This window comes from Symphalangus syndactylus, chromosome 20, assembly GCF_028878055.3.
Source record: "Symphalangus syndactylus isolate Jambi chromosome 20, NHGRI_mSymSyn1-v2.1_pri, whole genome shotgun sequence".
In the NCBI taxonomy this organism is placed as follows: Eukaryota; Metazoa; Chordata; class Mammalia; order Primates; family Hylobatidae; genus Symphalangus; species Symphalangus syndactylus.
The window spans coordinates 46,164,181-46,186,884 of NC_072442.2; the positions used below are offsets into that span (position 1 = coordinate 46,164,181).

At 49.8% G+C, this 22,704-nt stretch overlaps 1 protein-coding gene across 3 annotated transcripts in view; it reads right to left on the minus strand.

Moving 5' to 3' along the window:
- The window catches only part of PLEKHM1 (pleckstrin homology and RUN domain containing M1), a 54,135-nt gene that overhangs the window by 11,570 nt on the left and 19,861 nt on the right, over positions 1-22,704 (minus strand). For all 3 annotated transcript variants that reach the window (XM_055257817.2, XM_055257816.2, XM_063629282.1), the window contains 4 exons: positions 20,144-20,528; positions 9,799-10,069; positions 4,974-5,891; positions 2,373-2,518 (listed from right to left, as the gene is read on the minus strand). In XM_055257817.2, the coding sequence (XP_055113792.2) occupies positions 2,373-2,518; positions 4,974-5,891; positions 9,799-10,069; positions 20,144-20,528 (1,720 nt within the window). The remainder of the gene's footprint in view (positions 1-2,372; positions 2,519-4,973; positions 5,892-9,798; positions 10,070-20,143; positions 20,529-22,704) is intronic.

Consider the following 22,704-nt stretch of genomic DNA (forward strand, 5'->3'; position numbering starts at 1 on the left):
GTCAGCCAGAACAGCAACGGCGAACAATAAGGCCCCAAACCTGTGGGCCAGCCACTTTCTATCTTGAATTTCCCTGTCTTTCCTAGGCCAGCAATCTTTGAGAGGGAGAGCGAGCTGAGGATTTCCTGATCTCAGATATGCCTAGAGAAGGACTGTACTTTTCTTTTTTTTTTTTTTGAGACGGAGTTTCACTCTTGTTGCCCAGGCTGGAGTACAATGGCGCAATCTCAGCTCACCGCAAGCTCCACCTCCCAGGTTCAAGTGATCCTCCTACCTCAGCCTCCCGAGTAGCTGGGATTACAAACATGTGCCACCATGCCCAGCTAATTTTTATATTTTTTAGTAGAGACGGGGTTTCTCCATGTTGGTCAGGCTGGTCTTGAACTCGCGACCTCAGGTGATCTGCCCACCTCAGCCTCCCAAAGTGCTGGGATTATAGGTGTGAGCCACCGCGCCCGGCTAGGATTGTACTTTTCTAGTTAGAAGAGGAAGTGGCACCAGGATGAGGGCAGTGAATAAGGAGATGGCTCAACGGAAGTATCAGGGTCCTGTAAATAGTTAACGTGTTTTATGATTAAAGGGTTCTTTGCATTTTTGGTGATTTTGAGGCTTAATTTCCTCTACATAGTTAGTTAAATATTTAACACTGAGAGCAAGGGTGGGGACGAGGCAAACAACAAAAAAATCAAAATGAAGCCAACTTCTGCGGGGTTTCCCCGCCCCAGGGAGGTGGAGGCTGAGGTAGAACTGACTGAGAGAATCACCCTGCACTATGATGAAGACACATCCACACATCAGGACTACATAGCTGGCAGGCCCTGGCCCTCCAGAGGAGCAAACAGCTTCTTCCTTGTGTTTCTGTGTCTTAGTAGAAATCTGTGCCTTTGGAAAAAAACCAAATTTGCACCCCTTGAGGCAGACACTGACCAAATGAATTAGGTAGATGGGTAGATGGGTGGGTGAATATAGGCAGGAGGTGTGACATGCCCCAGGGAGGGAAAGGACACTGTTCTCACAGGCACACACTGCCACACCTGCCCTCCCAACAACCCTGACACAGACACTGTTGTTAACCCTCCTTTTATAGATGAGGAAACTGAAGCTAATTTGCTCATGGTAACACAGGTAGGAAAGTGGCTAAGTTCAGCTGGAGAAAAGGAAAATTCTGAAAGACTTTAGGATACATCATATTCAAAAGCATTTGGTGAACATAAAAAAGTACAAGGTATAATATTAAGTGAACCAAACTTCTTATAAAGCAGTATGAGTCCTGTGTGATCCCAACTTTATAAAAAATAGATGCATATGTCAATAAATGCACAGAAAAGGGTATACCCTGAAATGTTAATAATGGTGATCTCTCGGTTACGACACAGAATTTTGATTGGTCTTTGGGCTTTTCTGTAACTTTAAAATGTTAAACAATAACCGTGTATTATCTTAATAATGGGGGGAGCCACAGAAAAAGTGCTTTTCAAAAACATGAAATAAATAAGCCCATGTAGGGCCTACAGGGGAGTGCAGTCACCTGGGCCTCATAGGGTTGGCAAAGGCAGGGATGACTGCTCCAAGGTATAGCCAGCTCGCTGGCCAGCCCATCTACCCATCCACCTACCTATTTACCCATCCACCCAGCCATCTACCCACCGTCCACCCATCTACTCATCTACCTACCCATCCACCCATTCACCTAACCATCTACCCATCTAGCCATCTGCCCATTCACCCACCCATCTACCCATCTACCTGCCTATCCACTGACCCACCAACCCATCCACTCATCCACCTAACCATTTACCCATCTGCCTATCTAGGCACCCATCTACCTACCTATCCACCCATTCACCAATCTACCCAACCACCTATCCATCCACCTAACCATCCCCCTAGCCACCTGCTCATCCACCTACCTATCCATCCACCTAACCATCCCCCTAGCCACCTGCTCACCTACCTACCTACCTGCCCATCAACCTAGCCATCCACCTAGCCACCTGCTCATCCACCTACCTACCTGCCCATCCACCATCCATCCATCTATCTAATCTATCAAATCTATTTTATCTCTCTATCATTTATCTGCTGGTGCCTTAAGCAGTTACGTTTGTAGCCGCAGGAAACCATCCTCAAACTCCCTCCTAGGGACCAAGACAGCCACCGATAGAGCTCTGCCCAGGGCTGTGAACAGGTACCAAGCTTTTCTCTTGATTAGCTCCCTCACATCACAGTGCCTGAACCAGTGACCCTGGCTTCCCTTGTTTAGAGGAGCCAAACTCCTCTAAATAGATGAACAGCAGCAGCAAAGAGGAGTGAACACCCCTCTGTCCCTCAGCAGCCCTGAGTGGCTGTGACAGGCTGGGCTCGAGACTTACCGGGCGCTTGGTGAGGTCCCAATTGTGGATGATCCTGGCCGGAATCACTGAGGCATCGTCTTGGTGGCAGATGTCACAGTAATAGAGGCCAGAGAAGGCACAGAGCTTGGGTCGTACAAAGGAGAAGCCGATCTGCCGGGAGCAGCCTGGGGAGATGGGTGGAGAGTGAGTGGTGTGGCCAGAGTCAGCTCCTAGTAACTTGGGAGCTGCTGTGGTGGAAAGGATCTGCTAGTTGATTTCTTTTTAAGGTAGGCACAAACACAAGAATAACCACCACTTGTATTTCCACCACTCAGAATTCACCTACTAATCAATCTTTACAACAACACACTGTAAGAACTATCATTATTTTATAGCTGAAGAAATGGATGCTCAGAGAGGTTAGGAAATCTGTCTGGTCACATAGTGATGAAGTGGCGTGGCTGGCATGCTGCCTGTGTTGTGTCCCCACTGCTGGCTTGGCAATGCCAACCTCCTCTAGGTCCACCCCTCCACTCAGGCGCCAGAATCGAAGCAGCAGAGTAGGGGCTGTGGCAAGCAGCGAAGTAGCTGGGGGACAGGGACTGGGGTCGGCACTGGCAACAGGGAGCGGATGGGCAGCCAGCGGGGGGCAGGGGAGTCTGTACAGTGTTTGATGCCTCGGGACTGTGGGGCAGGGATGGCTTCAGCCCCCTTGGTTGGTGGCTTCAGCCCCCTTGGTTGGAGGTGTCTCCACAGCCGAGGCCAGTGGGAATGGGAGTGGGGTGTGCCCTGGGCAAAAAGCAGAGGTCCTGACTCAAACCCTGAACATGTGCCCTGACTCCTCCAGGGGCAGGCAGAAGGGTCCCCCGGGCCTTGGGACCAGAGGGTGGGCTCTGCTGCTCACCAGCTGCCTCACCCTGACCTTCACCTAATTTCTTCAAGGTTCCATTTCAGTGACTGTAAAATTCAGCTACTACCAGCTATTTTGTGGGGTTATTACAAAGCTTAAATGAGACAAGGTTCTGCAAGTACCCTGCAAATTATGAAATACAACCCAGATGCCAGCGGTTGGTGTCTGCCACTGAGCCATGCCTGCTGGGTAGAAAGGAAACCCAAACTCCCTGGTGGCACAGTCCCACCTGCTGGTGGGTGGCAGCCATGGTGAGAGTTGCCCCTGCAGCATTCACACCCACAGGCGAGGAACCCTTTCTTGCAAGCCCTGGAGTCCCGGCCCCCTCAGAGCCTGGCCTCCACAGGCTGAAGAGCAAAGTGTGAGTGCTGGGGCAGGCAGGGGAGAGGCCAAGCGAGGCTTGCAGGTGTTTTCTGCAGGAAGCTCTGTTCTGCCTAGCTTCTCCCATCCTCCCGGGGCCAACCGCAGACCGCTTCCTTTCAGACGCTTGAAACAGGCTTCCCTCCAGTCTGTGCCAACAGGACAGCTCCCAAACCAAGGCTCAGCTTCTTGCTCTGGCCTTCTGCAGCAGGGCAACCCCCTCACAGGTCAGCTAAGGGTCCCATGGTGATGGGATGCCATCTAGGGTCCTGCCTACGAGCACAGGCTCTGGGGCCTGACCATCAGGGTCCCATTTCTGCCTCTGGCCAGGCATGGTTGCTGATACCTGTAATCCCAGCACTTTGGGAGGCTGAAGCAGGAGGATCACTTGAGCCTAGGAGTTCAAGACCAGCTTGAGCAACAGGGGGAGACCCCATCTCTACTAAAACAAACAAACAAAAAGGGAAAATTCTGCCTCTGCCACTTACTAGCTGTGTGAGCTCAGTAGCAGACACCAACCAGGTACTTACCAGCTCTGTGCTTCAGTTTCCTCCCCTATCAACAGAGATAATAGCAGCGCCTATCTCTACAGGGTTGTTATGAGACTTAAATGAGATAATCCAAATAAAGCCGCTGGCCCAGTGCCCAGCACAGAAGTATTAGATTTGATGATGAGGAAGACATAGCAGATGTACTGACTTGAAATAACATCCACAGTGTAGGAAAAAACCAAGTTGTGGACCAATATAAACCAGCATTCAACACAGCAGCCAAGAGCCCCGTGTGTCCCCTTTAAATGTAAATGAATTTAAATGGAAAATTCAATTGCTTAACCACACTAGCCACACTTTAAGCACCTGGTAGCACTACATGGCTCGCAGCTATGGCACTGGACACACAGATCGAAGACATTTTCATCATCACAGAAAGTTCTATTGGACAGCACTGAATAGCACGAGCCCATTTTTGTAATTAAAAAAAAAAAAGGGTGTACACTTATAAAAGCAGCAGAAATATTTGGAAGGAAACCATGCCCCTGCTCTGAAAGAACAGGACAGTAGAGCAAGAAGAAAATGAAGCAGGCTGGGACTCCCTGAGCAGTGCAGTGAGTAGCCAGCCTGCCGCCCATCAGTGGGAGGTGGCAGGAGAGGGACGGGTGAGCAGGGCCCACAGCCTATGAGCAGGGCACTGGCCCCAGCCGGGGCTGGGGAGGAGCAGAAGCTGTAGAGCAAGCCTGATCTGTGGCCTCATCCCTAGGGGAAGGATGGGGCATTTGCGGGGAGGCAGAAGGGTGGGGAGCCTAAATCAGGAACCCCCAGGAGGCAGAGTGAGGCTGGCAGGCTGGGGGTGGCAGCAGAGCAAGTCGGCACCTGCGCAGAAGCAGCCTTGGGAGTCAAGGCCTTTCTCCATGGGGATGGCCACCAGGTACTGCAGCAGGAAGCCATTCTCCCGGGTGGCAAATTTCAGCACCTCCTGACAGTTTTCATCCAGGCTCCCGCCCAGGGTCACCGCCTCCTCGGCCGTCTCCAAGTAGGATGCCAGGACTTTGCGGACCAGATCCCTCCACAGGGCGGCCTCCTCGGCGTTCCCGGCCTGCAGCTTCAGGACAGCCTTGGCCGTGATGATTTTGAAGAAGGACGGGCCCCCAAGGCTCGTGTCTGGCAGGATGTCCCGGATGGTCTCCACGCCGTGGCTGTCACTCAGCATCTTCTCATTGTTCCTGATGCGGAAACATTTCAGAGCCTCCAAGGACAGAGAAAATATATAGGGCATCCAGGTCCTGTCCATGTACAAGTACAGCAGGGACTCCTTGATGGCATCTGGCTCTGGAACCTGGGCGGACGACCAGTCAAACTGTGTGCCCTGGAGGGCTGCGGGCTCCAAGAGCAGGTCTGAGGGAGAGGGGCAGCCCTGGGGCGCCTCGGGGGGGTCCTCAGGCTGGTCTGGGTACTGCACGTTCACCCACTCATCCTCCTGCTGAGGCCGGACCTTCTGCAGGGCCTCCCGCACCCGGTCCAGCCAGTCCTCAGCTTCATCCTGGGAGGAGGCGCGCAAGGCCAGCTTCTTGCCAGAGAAGAGCAGCTCGAAGCGCCCGTCACTATGGGCTGGCCCCACAGACTCACAGCGAAGCAGGGAGCAGTTCTCCACACAGGTGCGCTCCTCGTTGCTCAGGTAGAGGCGGAACTCCAGCGGGGAGAGCTCGCAGAAGAGCTCCTTCCAGATGCCCATTGCCCCCCGCCGCTCCACGGTGCCCAGCTTCATGAGACCCCGGAATGGGTTGGACAGTCCTGGAGGCAGGGGCAAAAAGGGGCACATTAGTTGGTGGGCCTGTCTCTGTCCTGCCCAAGGCAGCCTGTGCTGCCTGATGCCCTGCAGTGCGTGTGGCCAGTGACTGTCCCCAGAACACAGGCCAGCCACGGGGCACTATCACATGGGACCCTGAAAGCTGGATGGGAACATCCCCATTCTCACCGTCCATTGCTGCTCTTGTGTCCTGTATTTCACTGAGAAAATAAGAGCACCCAAAAGATCACCTCCACACGCCCTGTTCCCTACACCCACGCCTTCCCCCCTGTTGCCAGGGATGAACCAAGTGTGCTTCTTTCTGTGTGAGGCCAAACCCTCCATTTGTGCAGGAGGTCTCTCCCTTGGCCAGCTACTCAAGGACAAGGAGCAGTCCTTCTCTCGTCTGTTGCTGCTTTCTTCCTTCTCTGTGGGGTGACTCCCATCAGCACACATGCACATTGTCATTTCTCCCATCTTTAGAAACACCTCTCATCTCCACGCACTTCCCTAATGACCACCAGGTTTCTCAGGCCCCTTTACAGAAAACCTGTTTGAAGAGGCATCAAAACTGTTGGTCTTGGCCGGAAGCGGTGGCTCACGCCTGTAATCCCAGCACTTTGGGAGGCTGAGGTGGGTGGATCACTTGAGGTCAGGAGTTTGAGACCAGCTTGGTCAACATGGTGAAACCCTGTCTCTACTAAAAATACAAAAATTAGCCAGGTGTGGTGGTGAGCACCTGTAATCCCAGCTACTAGGGAGGCTGAGGCAGGAGAATGGCTTGAACCCGGGAGGCAGGGGGCTGCAGTGAGCTGAGGTCATTCCACTGCACTCCAGCCTGGGCAACAGAGGAGTGAGACTCCATCTCAAACAAAACAAAAAACCTCTTGGTCTCTAGTTTCCCTGCTCCCATTCCTTCTCGAACCTGCTCCAAGTTGGCTTCTCTCCCCTCATTCCACTGACACTGCTTCTGAGATGGCCAATGCCCTCCTCGTTGCCAACCCCCAAGGCCACTCCTCAGCCCTCGGCCCCACCCTTCTATCTCTCTGGCTCGGCCCTCCTCGTGGCCTCTCACGTTAGAGTGCCCAGATGTCAGTCCTGGGTCCTTGTCTCCTCTCTGTAGATGCCACTTTCTCACCACTCTACCTGCTCTCAGGCTTTAGCTCCCAATTTTTATCGCCAGCCTGACCTTGTTCTTGAAATCCACATTCATATATCCACCTGTGCCATCCATGTCCACTAGGACCTCAGCTGACATGTCCAGGATGAATTCCTGCTGCCAGCCTGCTTCCTCCTGAATGGTCCTCATCTCACCAAATAGCAAAATTCATCCTTCCAGATGCTTGGGCTAAAAATCTTGGTGTTACCCCAGATTTTCTTTCTTTTGCAGCCTACATCAGCAAATCCCATTGGCTCTGCCTTCCACACATCCGGAATCCCTGCCTCTCCCCAGCTGCACCCCACCCACTGTCATCTCTGGCCTGGCTTGTGATGACAACCGCCTAACTGGTCTTTCTCCCCTTCTCCCCCGTAGTCCCTCAACGTAGGAGCCATGAGGACCCATTTAAAGGGAAGTCAGAGCATGTCCCTCTGCCCCAAAACTCCACAGTGGCTGCCATCTCCCTTAGCAGAAGCCAAAGTGCTTCCAGTGGCCCACAGGCCTCGTCACATTGACCTCATCGCTTGCTGCCATGCCCCCATCTCCTCTCTCCCGCCACTCTGGTCTCCACTGTCTCTGGATGTGTCAAGCCCCAGCGCAGGGTCTTTGCATTTGTTCTCCTTGCTTGAAACACGTACATCGCCTCAAGCCTCCTTCCCCCTCTCCCCTCGCATCTTCGCAAACATCCCCTTATTGGTGAGGGCTTTTCTGGTCATCCTATATGCAGTGGTCCACTCTCTACCTCTGTAGACAGGCAGAGATTTACTGTCCTCCATAGCACTTATTACCACCTGACCACACACTACGCTTACTTGTTAATTTTATTTCCCGTCTCCTCTACTAGAATCTAAATCCCATGAAGACAGGGACACTGCTTTGCTTCCTGCTATGTCCCCAGCACCTAGAACAGTGCCTGGCACATCACAGAGGCTCAATAATATTTGCTGAATGAATGAGCAGGTGAGTGCCTATGTATCACATATTGCCCAAAGCTCCCTGCTCCCTGGGGTGTGACAACAACCAGGGTGTCCAAAGGACACACAATTCTCTCTCCACCAGCCTGGAAGATTTCACACTATTGTATAGCGGGGTTCCCTGCCCCTCAAGAAACCTGATGGCCTAGACCTGAAGCACAGCTTCGCTGGCAGGTTAGAGATCACAGCCATCACACGGGCTGACAGACAAACCTAACAGAAGCCAGCCCAGAGACCAGGCTCTACCCACACAACCCATGCCAGGGCTACTCACAGCAAGGCCCCCTGAGCTAGGCAGGATTCTCTGCCGGGTCACTGCAAACAGAAAATGAGGAGAGAAAGACACCGATTCTAGAGCATACTTTTTTTGTTTTGAAGAGGAAACCCATCATGAGGGTTATAGAAAAATTTGGTTATGGTTATTTAAGGCTTTCTGGAATTTCACAGTGTGTGGAGATCAAGCTGACCTTGCTGTAAAAAGCACTGGGGAGTTTGGGCGTGGTGGCTCACACCTGTAATCCCAGCACTTTGGAAGGCCAAGGTGGGTGGATCACATGAGGCCAAGAGTTCAGACCAGCGTGGCCAACAGGGCAAAATCCTATCTCCACTGGAAATACAAGAATCACCTGGGTGTGGCAGTACATGTCTGTAATCCCAGCTCCTGGGGAGACTGAGGCACTTGAGTCGGGAGGCAAAGGCTGCAGTGAGCTGAGAACATACCACTGTACTCCAGCCTGGGTGACAGAGCAAGACTCTGTCTCAGAAAAAAAAAAAAAAAAAAAAAGCAGCAGCACTGGAGGACATTAAACAAATAGCAGATCCTCCAGCTTGGCCAACATAGCAAAACACCATCTTTATTAAAAATGCAAAAATTGGCCAGGCGCGGTGGCTCACACCTGTAATCCCAGCACTTTAGGAGGCCGAGCGGGTGGATCACCGGAGGTCGGGAGTTGGAGACCAGCCTAACTAATATGGAGAAACCCTGTCTCTACTAAAAATACAAAATGAGCCAGGCATGGTGGCTCATGCCTGTAATCCCAACTACTTGGATGGCTAAAGTAGAAGAATTGCTTGAACCCGGGAGGCGGTGGTGAGCTGAGATCCCATGATTGCACTCCAGCCTGGGCAACAAGAGGGAAACTCCGCCTCAAAAAAAAAAAAAAAAAAAAAAAAAAAAAGCAAAAATTAGCCAGGTGTGGTGGGGCAGGTGCCTGTAATCCCAGCTACTTGGGAGGCTGAGACAGGAGAATTGCTTGAACCCAAGAGGCTGAGGTTGCAGTGAGCAGAGATCATGCCACTGCACCCCAGCCTGGGCGACAAAGGGAGACTCCATCTCAAAACAAACAAACAAACAAAACAAACAAAACAAATAGCAGATTTGATCAAGCCCCCCAGAGCTGTTACATAAACTACTGAGGGTAAACACGTTTGGAAGGACCATTTAAAACACCTGGGGCTTCATGGGGCCAGATGTGCTCTGAGCTACAGGTGGAATCAAGAGTTTTCTATGATCATAAATTGCATAGTTTTCAGGGAAAGTATTTTCCTATTTGGTGAAACAGTATTTTTGTCCTCTGTAGGCAGTTTTGAGACAATATACTACTTTTCCTGAAATGCTTCCCCGAATGAACATGATTATGATGATTCTGGAATGAGGTTTTATAACACTTGTGGGAACACACTACCCCTTTAGCAATGGAAAACAGAACTTCAGAGCTGCCTTCTGAAAGGCCTGGTCCCTGCAGATGGGACCCACCCGGGACCCTCCTGGTCACCTACCCATCTGCCTCCGGTGTACCACCCGGAAGCTCTTATGCTCCTGGGATGGGGCTGCCTGGGCTTGCCTTCTTCCTGGGGAAGGTACACACGCTTGGTCTAACGCCCCCAGGGAGCAGCTTTTTCTTGGTCCCTGAGAAAAATGCCTGTGGAGACCAGGCTTTGACTCTGGAGTCCCCCTGGAAGAAGCTATTGGGTGGTCTGAAGCACTCTCCAGGGGTTGCTCCTGGGAAGGCCGGTAGAAGTCATCTTCTGAGATCCAGCTCTTGTTTTTCTGTTGGGAAAGAAGACAACAGTTGTTTGTTTTAAAGTGTTTTTGTTTTTTTGTTTTGAGACGGAGTCTCGCTCTGTTGCCCAGGCTGGAGTGCAATCACGCAACCTCGGCTCACTGCAACTTCTGACTCCTGGGTTCAAGCGATTCTCCTGCCTCAGTCCCCCGAGTAGCTAGGATTACAGGTGCCCACCACCATGCCCAGCTAATGTTTGTATTTTTAGTACAGATGGGGTTTCACCATGTTGGCCAAGCTGGTCTAGAACTCCTGACTTCAGGTGAGCCACCCGCCTCGGCCTCCCAAAGTGTTGGGATTACAGGTGTGAGACACTGTGCCCAGCCTGAAGTTTTTTTTTTTTTTAAGTCTTTATCTAGATATGGCTCATATATCATAAAATTAACCCACTTAAAGTATGTAATTCGGCCAGCCATGGTGGCTCACACCTGTAATCCCAGCACTTTGGGAGGCTGAGGTGAGAGGATCACCTGAGCCCAGGAGTTTGAGACCAACCTGGGCAACACAGTGAGAACCCATCTCTACAAAAAATAACTAGTTGGGTGTGATGGCACACACCTGTAGTCTCAGCTACTGAGGCGGCTGAAGCGGGAGAATCGCTTGAGCCAGGGAGGTCAAGGCTGCAGTGAGCCGTGATCACACCACTGCCCTCCAGCCTGGTTGCAGCCTAGGCAACAGAATGAGACCCCATCTCTAAAAAAATAAATAAATAAAGTGTCCAATTCAATCATTTTGGCTTAGTCACAGAGTTGTGCAATCGTCGTCACCATCTAAGTTTAGCAAATTTTCCTCACCCAAAAAGGAAACCCCATACCCATTAGCCGTCATCCCCATTTCCCCTGGCCACTCGCAGCTCTAGGCACCCACTTATCTACTTTCAGTCCCTACACACCTGCCTCTTCTGGACATCTCATATAGATGGAACCATATGACACGTGACCTTTTGTGCCTGGCTTCTTTCTCTTAATGGAAGGTTTTCAAGGTGCATCCATGTTATATAAGCATGTTTAAGTGTTCATTCCTTTTTATTGCCAAATAATATTCCATTGTCTCGATCCACCACATTTGGCTTATCCACTCCTCGGCTGATAGACATTTGGGTTGTTTCTACTTTTTGTCTATTATGAATAATGCTGCTATGATCACTTATACACAAGTTTTTGAGTAGACACGTTTCATTGTCCTGGGTATATACTTAGGCGTAGACTTGCTGGGTCATGTGTAACTCTATGTTTCCCTTTTTGAGGAACTACCAAGCTGTTTTCCAAAGTGGCCGCACCATTTTATATTCCCACCAGCAATGAACGAGGGTTCCAATTTCTCTCCTTGGGAAATCTACCCAAATCCATTGGAATCTGCTCAAATCCATTGTTTGTCTTAAAATGGGGCTGTCTTTTTGTTGCTGAGTTGTGTTGTGGGTTGAATTGTGACCCCCCCCAAAAGGACATGTTGAAACCCTACCCCCCAGTACCTCAGAATGTGACCTTTTTTGGAAAGAGTCTTGCAGAAGTAATTAGTTAAGATGAGGTCATGTTGGAGTAGAATAGGCTGTTCATCCAGTATGACTGATGTCCTTATAAGAGGAGGAGAAAAGATACACAAAGAGAGGAGAACACCAAGTGAAGACAGAGATACAGAGGAAGAACATGTGTGACAGCAGAGGGGAGACCAGAGTGACATGTCTACAAGCCAAGGAATGCAAATGAGCACCTGCAGCACCAAAACCCAGGAGAAAGGCGGGAACAGATTCTTCCTTAGATTCTCCAGAAGGAGCCTCCAGAACTATCAGAGAATAAATATCAGTTTTGTTTTGTTTTTGAGACAGAACCTCACTCTGTCACCCAGGCTGGAGTGCAATGGTGCAATCTCAGCTCACTGCAACTCCCGCCTCCCAGGTTCAAGCAATTCTGCTGCCTCGGCCTCCCGAGTAGCTGGGATTACAGATGCTTGCCACCGCGCCCGGCTAATTTTTGTATTTCTAGTAGAGACAAAACCTTGTCGGCCAGGCTGGTCTTGAACTCCTGACCTCAGGTGACCCACTTGCCTCAGCCTTCCGAAGTGCTGGGATTACAGGCGTGAGCCACTGTGCCTGGCCTATTTTGTTTTGTTTTGAGGCAGGGTCTCGCTCTTTGCCCAGGCTGGAGTACAGTGGCGCAATCAGAGCTCATTGCAGCCTTGACTGCCCGGGCTCAAGCAATCCTCCTGCTTTAGCCCCACTGAATAGCTGAGACTACAGGCATGCACCAGCACGCCCAGCAAATTTTTTGTATTTTTAGTAGAGATGGGGTTTCACCATGTTGGCCAGGCTGGTCTTGAACTCCTGGACTCAAGTGATCCACCCACCTTTGCCTCCCAAAGTGCTGAGGTCACAGGCATAAGCCACCTGCCCAGCAATGTCTGTTTTTGTTTTTTGTTTTGTTGTTGTTGTTGTTGTTATTGTTATTGTTGCTGAGACAGAGTCTTGCTCTGTCTCCCAGGCTGGAGTGCAGTGGCACAATCCTGGCTCACTGCAAGCTCCGCCTCCCGGGGTTCACGCCATTCTCCTGCCTCAGCCTCCTGAGTAGCTGGGACTACAGGTGCCTGCCACCACGCCCGGCTAATTTTGTTTTGTATTTTTAGTAGAGACGGGGTTTCACCATGTTAGCCAGGATGGTCTCGATCTCCTGACCTCATGATCCGCCCGCCTCGGCCTCCCAAAGTGCTGGGATGACAGGCATGAGCGACCGCGCCCGGCCAATATCTGTTGTTTTAAACTATCCTGTGTATGGTACTTTGTTATGGCGGCCCTAGGAACTAATTCAAGTTGTAAGGTGCTTTATATATTCTGAATACGAGACCCTTATCAGATTTATGATTTGCAAATAATTTCTCCCATTCTGTGAGGTGTCTTTTCACTTTCCGCATGGTGTGCCCTCTGGAGCACATAAGTTGTTAGTTTTGATAAAGTCTAGTTTATCTATTTTTGTTGTTGTTTTTGTGCTTCTGGTGTTGTATCTTAAAAAACCATTGCCTAAGTCAGTATCACAAAGATTTACTTCTGTGTTTTCTGCCAAGAGCTGTATAGTTTTAGCTCTTACATTCAGGTTTCTGATCCATTTTGAGTTAGTTTTTGTGTAAGGTGTAAGGGAAGGGGTGTTATTATTTTGCAGGTGGGTATTCGGCTGTCCCAGCATGTAGGGTTTTTCAGTCCTGCTTTTGGGTTTGAGATGAGGGAGTCCTGGGTCCTGGTGAGCAGGCCTCAGGGTCCTCATTGGCCGCCTCTGGCTCTGCCGCCCACTTCTGTACAGGCCCCTGCGACCCCAGGCAGCCAGGCCCTGCCCCTTCCCTTTGTTGTTCTCTTTTGAATCTGAAGCTGCTCACTGGCTGGGGAAGATGGGATTGCGGGGAGCATCTGGGGTGAGTGGGCTTGTGGGAGTGGATTCTGGTTCCTTTTCTCCAGTATTTCAAGTCCTCCCTGGCTTTCTGTGCCTCAACATGGAAGGGTAGAGGCAAGGAAGCTGGCTGGGCCACTCTAAGTGACTGTGTACACAGAGGAAATGAGTCACACAAGCAGTGGGACCAGCCTCGCTGTTTTGTTAAGTGCCACTAACCTCACCCTGACATCGCCATTTCCAGTCCCTGAATCAAGACTGCACTCCCTGCTTTGTAAACAGGGAAGGGTTGCTTTGGACAGTTGGATCCATTCAGATGCTACACGACTCCTCAAGCCAAGGGTGGCAAGTTCTGACTCAGGCAACTTGGGGCGTGGCTCACAGAACTAGGTCCCCAGAGACTCCTCCATGGGGCCCTCAGAATTGGCAGGTGCTTCCCCCTGCCAGTGACAGATGATGTGTCAGTCAGGGCAGCCACTGGGGACCAGCCACAACACTAGATTCTGAGCAAAGTCTGCCTGGGTCATCAAGACCTGGGGGACCTCCCTGAGGAAAATGGGTGGAATAAACAGCTCCCCAGCAACCCTGTGGCTGTCCTGGCAGCCTCACATATACCTGGGAAGTTGTGTGATCTCCAGCACCTGGCGGGAGAGGGCACTGTCCCTGAAGACTCAGCTCAGGAGACATCCATCACCTCTGCCTGGAAACTTCTCTCACCCTTCCCCAGCCTCCACCCCTTCCCACCCCCTAGCTGGGTTAGGGCCCCTACTGGGATCCCACAATATTCTGTGCTTACCCTCATTCTAGCATCTATAAGGCTGTTTGGAATGGTTTTCTTGATATCTCTAGCAAGTGCCTGCCCCAGAGTCATACAAGATGAGGGTATAAATCATGACCATCCCAATGTCTTTAACATAAAATAACAAAGGTGGGTCAAGTGGACTGGAAGGAAGGAGGCAAATATAAATTTTAAGATTATGGACATTCAGAATGGGCGTGATGGATCATGCCTGTAATCCCAGCACTTTGGGAGGCTGAGGCAGGAAAATTGCTTGAGGCCACAAGTTTGAGACCAGCCTGGCCAACACGGAGAAACCCCGTCTCTACTAAAAATACAAAAATTAGCTGGACGTGGTGGTGCATGCCTGTAATCTCAGCTACTCGGGAGGCTGAGGCACAAGAATTGCTTGAGCCTTGGAGGCAGGGGTTGCAGTGAGCCGAGATGGATGGAGCTATTGCACTCCCACCTGGGCAACAGCACAAGAGTCTGTCTCAAAGAAAAAAAAAAAGTTTATGGACATTCACTGGGGAGGACTTCTCTCTCCTTTGAGGGAAGAGACTACTAGGAAATGTTCAGACACAGTCCATTGAGCACAGCTGCCAGGAAATGAAACTAGGGAACATCTTTTACTCTCTTAAGCAACGGGGAAAAAACAGTGGAAATGCAGGTTCCTTGGAGCTTCTGCACGTGGGCCTGGACAGAGCTCTGAGGCTGTGTGCCCCTGGCCCCAGGTGAGTGGGGAGCAGGGAGAGGGTGTGAGAGAGAGTGCACACATGAACACCAGTGTTTCTCTCTTCTCTCCCTTTTTTCTTTTAGAGATGGAGTCTTACTCTGTCGCCCAGGCTGGGTCGCAGTGGTGTGATCTCAGCTCACTGCAACCTTTGCCTCCCAGGTTCAAGTGATTCTCCTGCCTCAGCCTCCTGAGTAGCTGGGATAATAGGCTCATGCCATCATGCTCGGCTAATTTTTGTATTTTTAGTACAGATGGGGTTTCACCATATTAGTCAGGCTGGTCTCAAACTCCCAACTTCAGGTGATCCACCTGCCTTGGCCTCCCAAAGTGCTGGGATTACAGGCGTGAGCCACTGCACCTGGCCCCCTTCTCTCCTTTTTTCCCACCACCTTCCGACAACCTGCTCACTCAGGGTCCATGTCTGGCCAGCACCCTGCCCTTTAACAGTGGAGAGAAACTATCACCGACTAAGGATCTATACCAGAGCTGCAACTGCCACCAGGGACCCAAGACAGAGAAATGCCACCTTGCGTTACTAAAGGGCTCATGACACCATATACAACAGGTGAATCCCCGAGAGGAGTGTGGCTGAGGAGTGAGACGAAGGTCTCTGGGACACTTTCAGAAGGATGAGACTTTGTCCAGCCTGTCCTCATTATGCCAGGCAAAGGAACTGCCTGTATTCATAACTGTGGAAGGGGAACCCCATACCATGGGCAAGTGGTCCATGGGGGCAGTGATTAAGACCAAGTCCTAGAACTCACACTGCCTTTTGGGAGTTAAACTGAAATGAACTCACAACCCCCAGATCCCAAACATGCGTCACCCTTGAGAGGCCCCTACTCCCTGCACCTCTCCTTCCCAGTGCTTGGCACAAGTGTAATTATGATGTGGATAATCATTTGTCTAATTTAATGTCTGTCCCCAAAGGGCCTTTGTCTGTCCTGTTGTATCACTCTACCCCTAGCACCTAACATGGTGCTTGGCTTATAGTAGGTGCTTTGGGTTCAATGAATTAAAAATAAATGTTTTTAAAAGAAAGACTGAAGGGGTCTCTACACTATAAAACTTGACAGTGACCCCAACATCTCCCCCAAAATAACATCAAATAAAAAGCACGTAGCTAACTGATAGAAGTATAGAAAGATGAGGACCACAGGGGCAGACATGCAGGGCACAGCCTGGCACCGTCCACAGGCCAGGAGCCCAGCAGGCCCACGTAAGCTGGCAGGCTATTCAGTGGCACCTGGCGACTACCTACTGAATAAGCAGTGAATGAATCCACAACTTCCCTGTGAGACAGACACAGGACGGGGGCAGGATCCGAGATTCTCACATCAGACTCAGCACCAAGCGCTTAGATGTCACATTCCCTAAGCAACCTTCCAGCAATCAGAGTCCCCTGTAGCTGGCACAGAGACAGAGCCTGCCATGATCACACCAACCTGACCACCCTGTCCACTCGATGGTACACTTCGATGACCCACTTTGGCCTCCCAAAGTGCTAGGATTAGAGGCGTGAGCTATCACGCCCAGCCTGAACGTCCATAATCTTAAATTTCACATTTGTCTCCTTCCTTCCAGTCCCCTTGACTTATCTTTGTTATTTTATATTAAAGACATTGGGATGGTCATGATTTATTCACACATCTTGTATGATTCTGGGCCAGGTACTTGCTGGAGACACCAAGAAAAAGAACCATTCCAAACAGCCTTATAGCTAGGATGGGGGAATAAAATAAACTTAGGAATTGGCATCTCAAGAGTCTCTTGGGAGTTCAAGAACTATTCATCGATGCCTACTTTCTCCCAGGTACAGTGCTTGGTGCTGACAATACAGAAGTGAACAGGCCTGGTGCTCTGTATCATAGAGCTAATATTCTAGTAAGGAAGACAGAAAATAAACAAGGAGACAAAGAGATAATATACTGTAATCACGCATAGTGATGAGTGTTATAAGCGAAGTCAAGCAGATGAATGGGACAGAGAGTCACTGGGGATGGTGCTTTTGAGCTACGGGGGTCCGGTCAGGGAAGGCTGAGACAACAATGAAGTGAGTCAGGAAAGAAGGAACAGCAAATGTAAAACCCTGAGGCTGGGCCGGGCATGGTGGCTCATGCCTGTAATCTCAGCACTTTGGGAGGCCAAAGTAGGCAGATCACTTGAGGCCAGGAGTTTGAGACCAGCCTGGCCAACATGGTGAAACCCCATCTCTACTAAAAATACAAAAATTAGCTGGGCATGGTGGTAGGCATCTGTAATCCCAGCTACTTGGGAAGCTGAGGCATGAGAATCAGTTGAACCTAGGAGGCGGAGGTTTCAGTGAGCTGATATTGCACCATTGTACTTCAGCCTGGGTGACAGAGTGACACTCTGCCTCAAAAAAAAAAATTTTTTTTTTAAAGAAGCCTGATGTTGGAAGGAGCTCGCTTGGACTACAGAGCTGCAAGGAGGCCGGTGGGTTAGAGCTTAGTGAGCAAAGATGCTATTCTGTCCCATCAGCTTTGAGGCCCTGGCAAGATAAGATGCCTGAGCCTGCAAAGCAGAAGCTAGACCATGGGCAGGAGTGAACTCAACATGGTTAGTGCCACTCTGGAGTCCTGTGGGGCGCACAGCCTGCATCCCCAGCCGACGTCACTCTGCCTCCAGCTCGAGGAAGGGGCTGCAGAGCTTTCCTCTTCAGCCTTCAGCTTGAGTTGGCAGGTGCTGTCACAACCTTCAGGGTCCTAGAGCATTCATTTTCAGGAAGGAAATCTTCAGGATGTATTGAAGCATCTTCAGAGTAGCAAATTCGAAGACTCTGACCCACACTGACAATTTTGTGATTTACATGGTCATATTCAAGAAACAGAGCGAGGCCAGATATCCATATGGAAAAATATGAGCTTTGACTTCTAATACCACACACAAAAATTAATCCCAGAAAGATCATAAACCTAATTGTGAAAGATAAATCACTAAAGCTTCTAGAAGATAATATAGGCAAATACCTTCAGATCCTTGGGGGAGATGAATATCTCTTAAATGGGACAAAAACCAAGCAAACCATAAACAAAAAGACTGATAAACTGCACATCATTAAAAGAATCTCTGTTCAATAAAAATACCATTAGGAGGTTTAAAAGTCAAGCCCTATAGACTAGAAAAAGATACTTGATATATATACTATTTTTGTCCAGTAAAAGACTTATATCTATAATATATAAAGAGCTCCTACAAATCAACACATACATATACAACTCAATTTAAGACTGGGATGACAACTTGGACAGACATTCTATAAAAGAGGATTGACTGGCCAATAAGCAAATGAAAAGGTATCATCTTTAGTCAGCAAGGATGTGAAAATTAAAACCACTACACATCTACCAGAGTGGCTAAAATTAAAAAGATTGGTAACACCATTGGCCAGGATAAAGAGCAACTAGAATGCTCATTTGTTGCCAATATGAGTATAAATTAGCACAAACACTTTAGAAAACTGTTTGGTGGTGGTATCTATTAAAGTTAACATAAGCCACCCAAGGACCTAGAAATTCCATTCCCAGGTATATATACCCACAGAAAGAAGCACCGAGGTTCTCCAAAAGCACATACGAGAATGTTCACTACAGCTTTCTTCATAATAGTCAAAACCTGGAAACAACCCAAATATCCATTAAGGGGAGAATGGATAATAGGTTGCGATATATTTTTACAATGGAATACTGCAGAACAATGGAAAAGAATGAACTACAGCCTCATGCTACATGTACAGCCACACACCACCATGCCCAGCTAATTTTTGTATTTTTTGTACAGATGGGGTCTCACTTTGTTGCCCAGGTTGGTCTCCAACTCCTGGGCTCAAGCAATCCTCCCTCTTGGACTCCCAAAGCGCTGGGGTTACAGGTGTGAGCCACCATGCCCAGCCCCCAAATATTTTCATTTTAACTTGTAATCCATAAAAATGAGATTTTCTATTCTTTTTTTTTTTTTTTTTGAGTCGGAGTCTCGCTCTGTCGCCCAGGCTGGAGTGCAGTGGCGCAATCTCGGCTCACTGCAAGCTCCGCCTCTCGGGTTCACGCCATTCTCCTGCCTCAGCCTCTCTGAGTAGCTGGGACTACAGGCGCCCGCCACCACGCCCGGCTAATTTTTTGTATTTTTTAGTAGAGACGGGGTTTCACCGTGGTCTCGATCTCCTGACCTCATGATCCGCCCGCCTCGGCCTCCCAAAGTGCTGGGATTACAAGCGTGAGCCACCGCGCCCGGCCGAGATTTTCTATTCTTTTATCATGCTAAGTTGTTGAAATCCAGCGCTTATTTCACATGGCACATCTCCATTTGGACTTGCCACATTTTAAGTGCTCAACAGCCACACATGGCTTGTAGCTGCCATATTAGACAGCACAGCTCTAAAACCTGGGTCATGTTGCAAAGTGAGTATGTTCAAGGCCTAGTATTTTCTAAAAATATTAATTTAATAGGCTGAGTGCACTGGCTCATGTCTGTAATCCCAGCACTTCAGGAGGCCAAGACAAGAAGATCGAGACCAGCCTGGCCAACATGGTGAAACCCCATCTCTACTAAAAATACAAAAATTAGCCGGACATGGAGGTGGGCACCTGTAATCCCAGCTACTCGAGAGGCTGAGGCAGGAGAATCACTGAACCCGGGAGGCGAAGGTGGCAGTGAGCAGAGATTGTGCCACTGTACTCCAGCCTGGGCAACAGAGCAAGACACCATCTGAAAAAAATACCAAAAACCAAAAATCAAAAAATATTAATTTAATAATAACAAGTACTAAGGAGGAAATGAAGGTTCAGAAAGCTGAAGTGACTTGCCCAAGGCCTTATGCTGGTGAGTGGTAGTGGTTAAAGAGCTGAGACTGCAGTCAGATGAGAACGACCTTCACAAAGTGACGTGAAAATGACAGGAGATACACACGGGAAGTGATCAGCACAGTGCCGGGCTTATATCTACAGCTCACATGCCAAGAAACAGCCAGGCTTATATCTACAGCTCATATGCCAAGAAACATGAGCCCCATCATCATGATGCTATTAACACTATCACTATGCAGGGAGAGGAAGGCTAACAGGCAGAAGGCAGAGACCACTCAGGGTCACTAGCTGGGGAAACCCTGTGTCAGCTGACATTTCCCAAGACTGCCCCCTGAACGGCTTGCACCACTCACCGGACTGGTGGGTGAGGAAACTACCAGCTTCAGACCAGCTCCGTCATGAGTCTGGGCCTTCTGCGGGCCGCTCCCTTGGCCCACTTCTCTGGCTGTCTCGCTGACAGTACTAGAAGGCTGCTGGCCTGAGGTGCTCTCTACAGGCTGCTGTAAGTCCAGGGTGCTGGGCGCCCGGGGACGCAGCTCCTGCACGTGGACACCATCTTGAGTTCCAGAGGCTGCCTGGGCAGGAAGGGGCTCTGCAGGTGCCTCACAGTGCAGGTGTGTGCTGGTGTTGAGGCCATGGAGGGAGAGCGAGGCCTGTGGTGTGGGGATCTCCGTTTCTTGGCTCAGTCCGTTGGTTGGCACAGAGTTCACCTGGGCTTTGCTGAATTCCAACAATACCCTAGAAGTTTTAAACAAAGAAACCTGTGTGACAGGTTGTCTGCGATAATGCCCAAGGCAACTGGGGCAGAGGGAAGAATGCAAAACTGCTGTTTTATGATTTAAAACAACCCACACCCTCTAAATTATCCACTGCACTCCCCCTCACACAGTCCTCCTCTGACACTCCCACCACGTTTTTTTTCCTGGCCAGGATTTAGGCAGACTGGGTGGACAGGTGATTTGTGGAGCCTGGGATCTCAGGTGAAAAAGCTCCCCAGAGAAAGAGGACTTGGTGTGAATGAGGACCTACTGGCATTCTGAGCAGGCTAGCTGTGGGCCTGGAGAGCTTGCTCAGCCAAACACATGGTTATGTGGGCAATCATATCCCCAAACATGGTATGCAGCAGAGCCTCCTCCTCCACAGCACAGGGAGTAGAGGTGCCAGGACTCTGTGCCCTGGGGCAGGGACTAGGAGAAGCGAGGGCTAGGCAGGTTTCCTAAGCGAGGTCATACTTTGTTCCTGTGCAGGCACTGGGACAGCAAGGGGAGGTGCAAGGACTGGTCCCCTCAGAGCTGGACTGGATGTGGACACAGCGAAGCCTCACATCCCCAGAAACTGCTGCTGGAGCTCAGTGTATACCAGGTGTGTGAGGGTGGATATGAGTACACCTGAGATGTGCCCCTGCTCACTCTCCATGGTGGGACTGCCACTCCCTGTCTCCTCCGTGCTGCTTCCTGGGGCCACAGGGAGCAAATGTTACTGCCTTGGTACACGTGCGTGCACACACACACTCACACATACACACTGCACAGAAACATGCCCTGGGCCCTCTGGAATGTGCACTGACTAGCAACTGCTCCTCCCTCTCCTGAGGCTTCTGAAGATCCAAGCTCCATTTTGAAAATAAACCCATTTGCTATCTCTTCTGCTTATAAAACCAGGGGAGCATGTCATGGGCAAAGCCAGGTTCAGGTGGCCACAGGCTGTCTAAGGCCCCAAAGCCTCCATGCATCTGCCCTGATGGCTTGGACTGGGTCCAGAAGATACATGAAGCTCTGCTTAATTTGGGCTTATGGAAATGAGGATTTTAGAATTCAAGTTGCTTACCTGAAACTTGTCTTCCCAGTGAGCTCTGCACCATCTTAACCCCAAACAACATTTCAAGACATTATAGTCAAGAATAGGTGGCCAATCCATACATGTATAAGTAACTGATTTTGACTGGGTGTGGTGGCTCATGTCTGTAATCCCAGCACTTTGGGAGGCTGAGGTGGGTAGAATCACAAGATCAGGAGTTCAAGACTAGCATGGCCAAGATGGTAAAACTCCATCTCTACTAAAAATACAAGAATTAACCAGGCTTGGTGGCAGGCGCCTATAATCCCAGCTACTCAGGAGGCTGAGGCAGAGAATTGCTCGAACCCGGGAGGTGGAGGTTGCAGTGAGCCGAGATTGTGCCATTGCAATCCAGCCTGGGTGAAAGAGCGAGACTCCATCTCAAAAAAAAAAAGTAACTGATTTTCAACACAGACACCAACACATTTTAATGGGGAGGGAATAGTCTTTTCAACAATTGTGCTGAGATAAGTGGATAATCACATGCAAAAGAAAAAAGCTGGACTGCTATCTCACATTGTATACAAAAATTAACTCAAAGTGGATTAAAGACCTAAAGGTAAGAGCTAAAACTGTAAAACTCTTAGAACGAAAGAGAGGTATAAACTTCATGTTTTTGGATTAGGCAATGGTTTCTTAGATGTGAGATCTACAGCATAAGAAAGCAATAAAAAATAAATTGCAATCCCAGCACTTTGGAGGCCAAGGCGGGTAGATCACCTGAGGCCAGGAGTTCGAGATCAGCCTGGCCAACACAGTGAAACCCCGTCTCTAATGAAAATACAAAAATTAGTTGGGCGTGGTGGTGCGCACCTGTAATCCCAGCTACTCGGGGGGCTGAGGCAGGAGAATCACTTGAACCCGGGAGGGGGAGGCTGCAGTGGGCCGAGATCACACCACTGCACTCCAGAAAAAACAAAAATAAAAAATGCTTGTGTGGTGTTTTTTTTTTTTTTTTTTTGAGACTGAGTCTCACTCTGTCGCCCAGGCTGGAGTGCAGTGGCGCCATCTCGGCTCACTGCAAGCTCCGCCTCCCGGGTTCATGCCATTCTCCTGCCTCAGCCTCCCGATTAGCCAG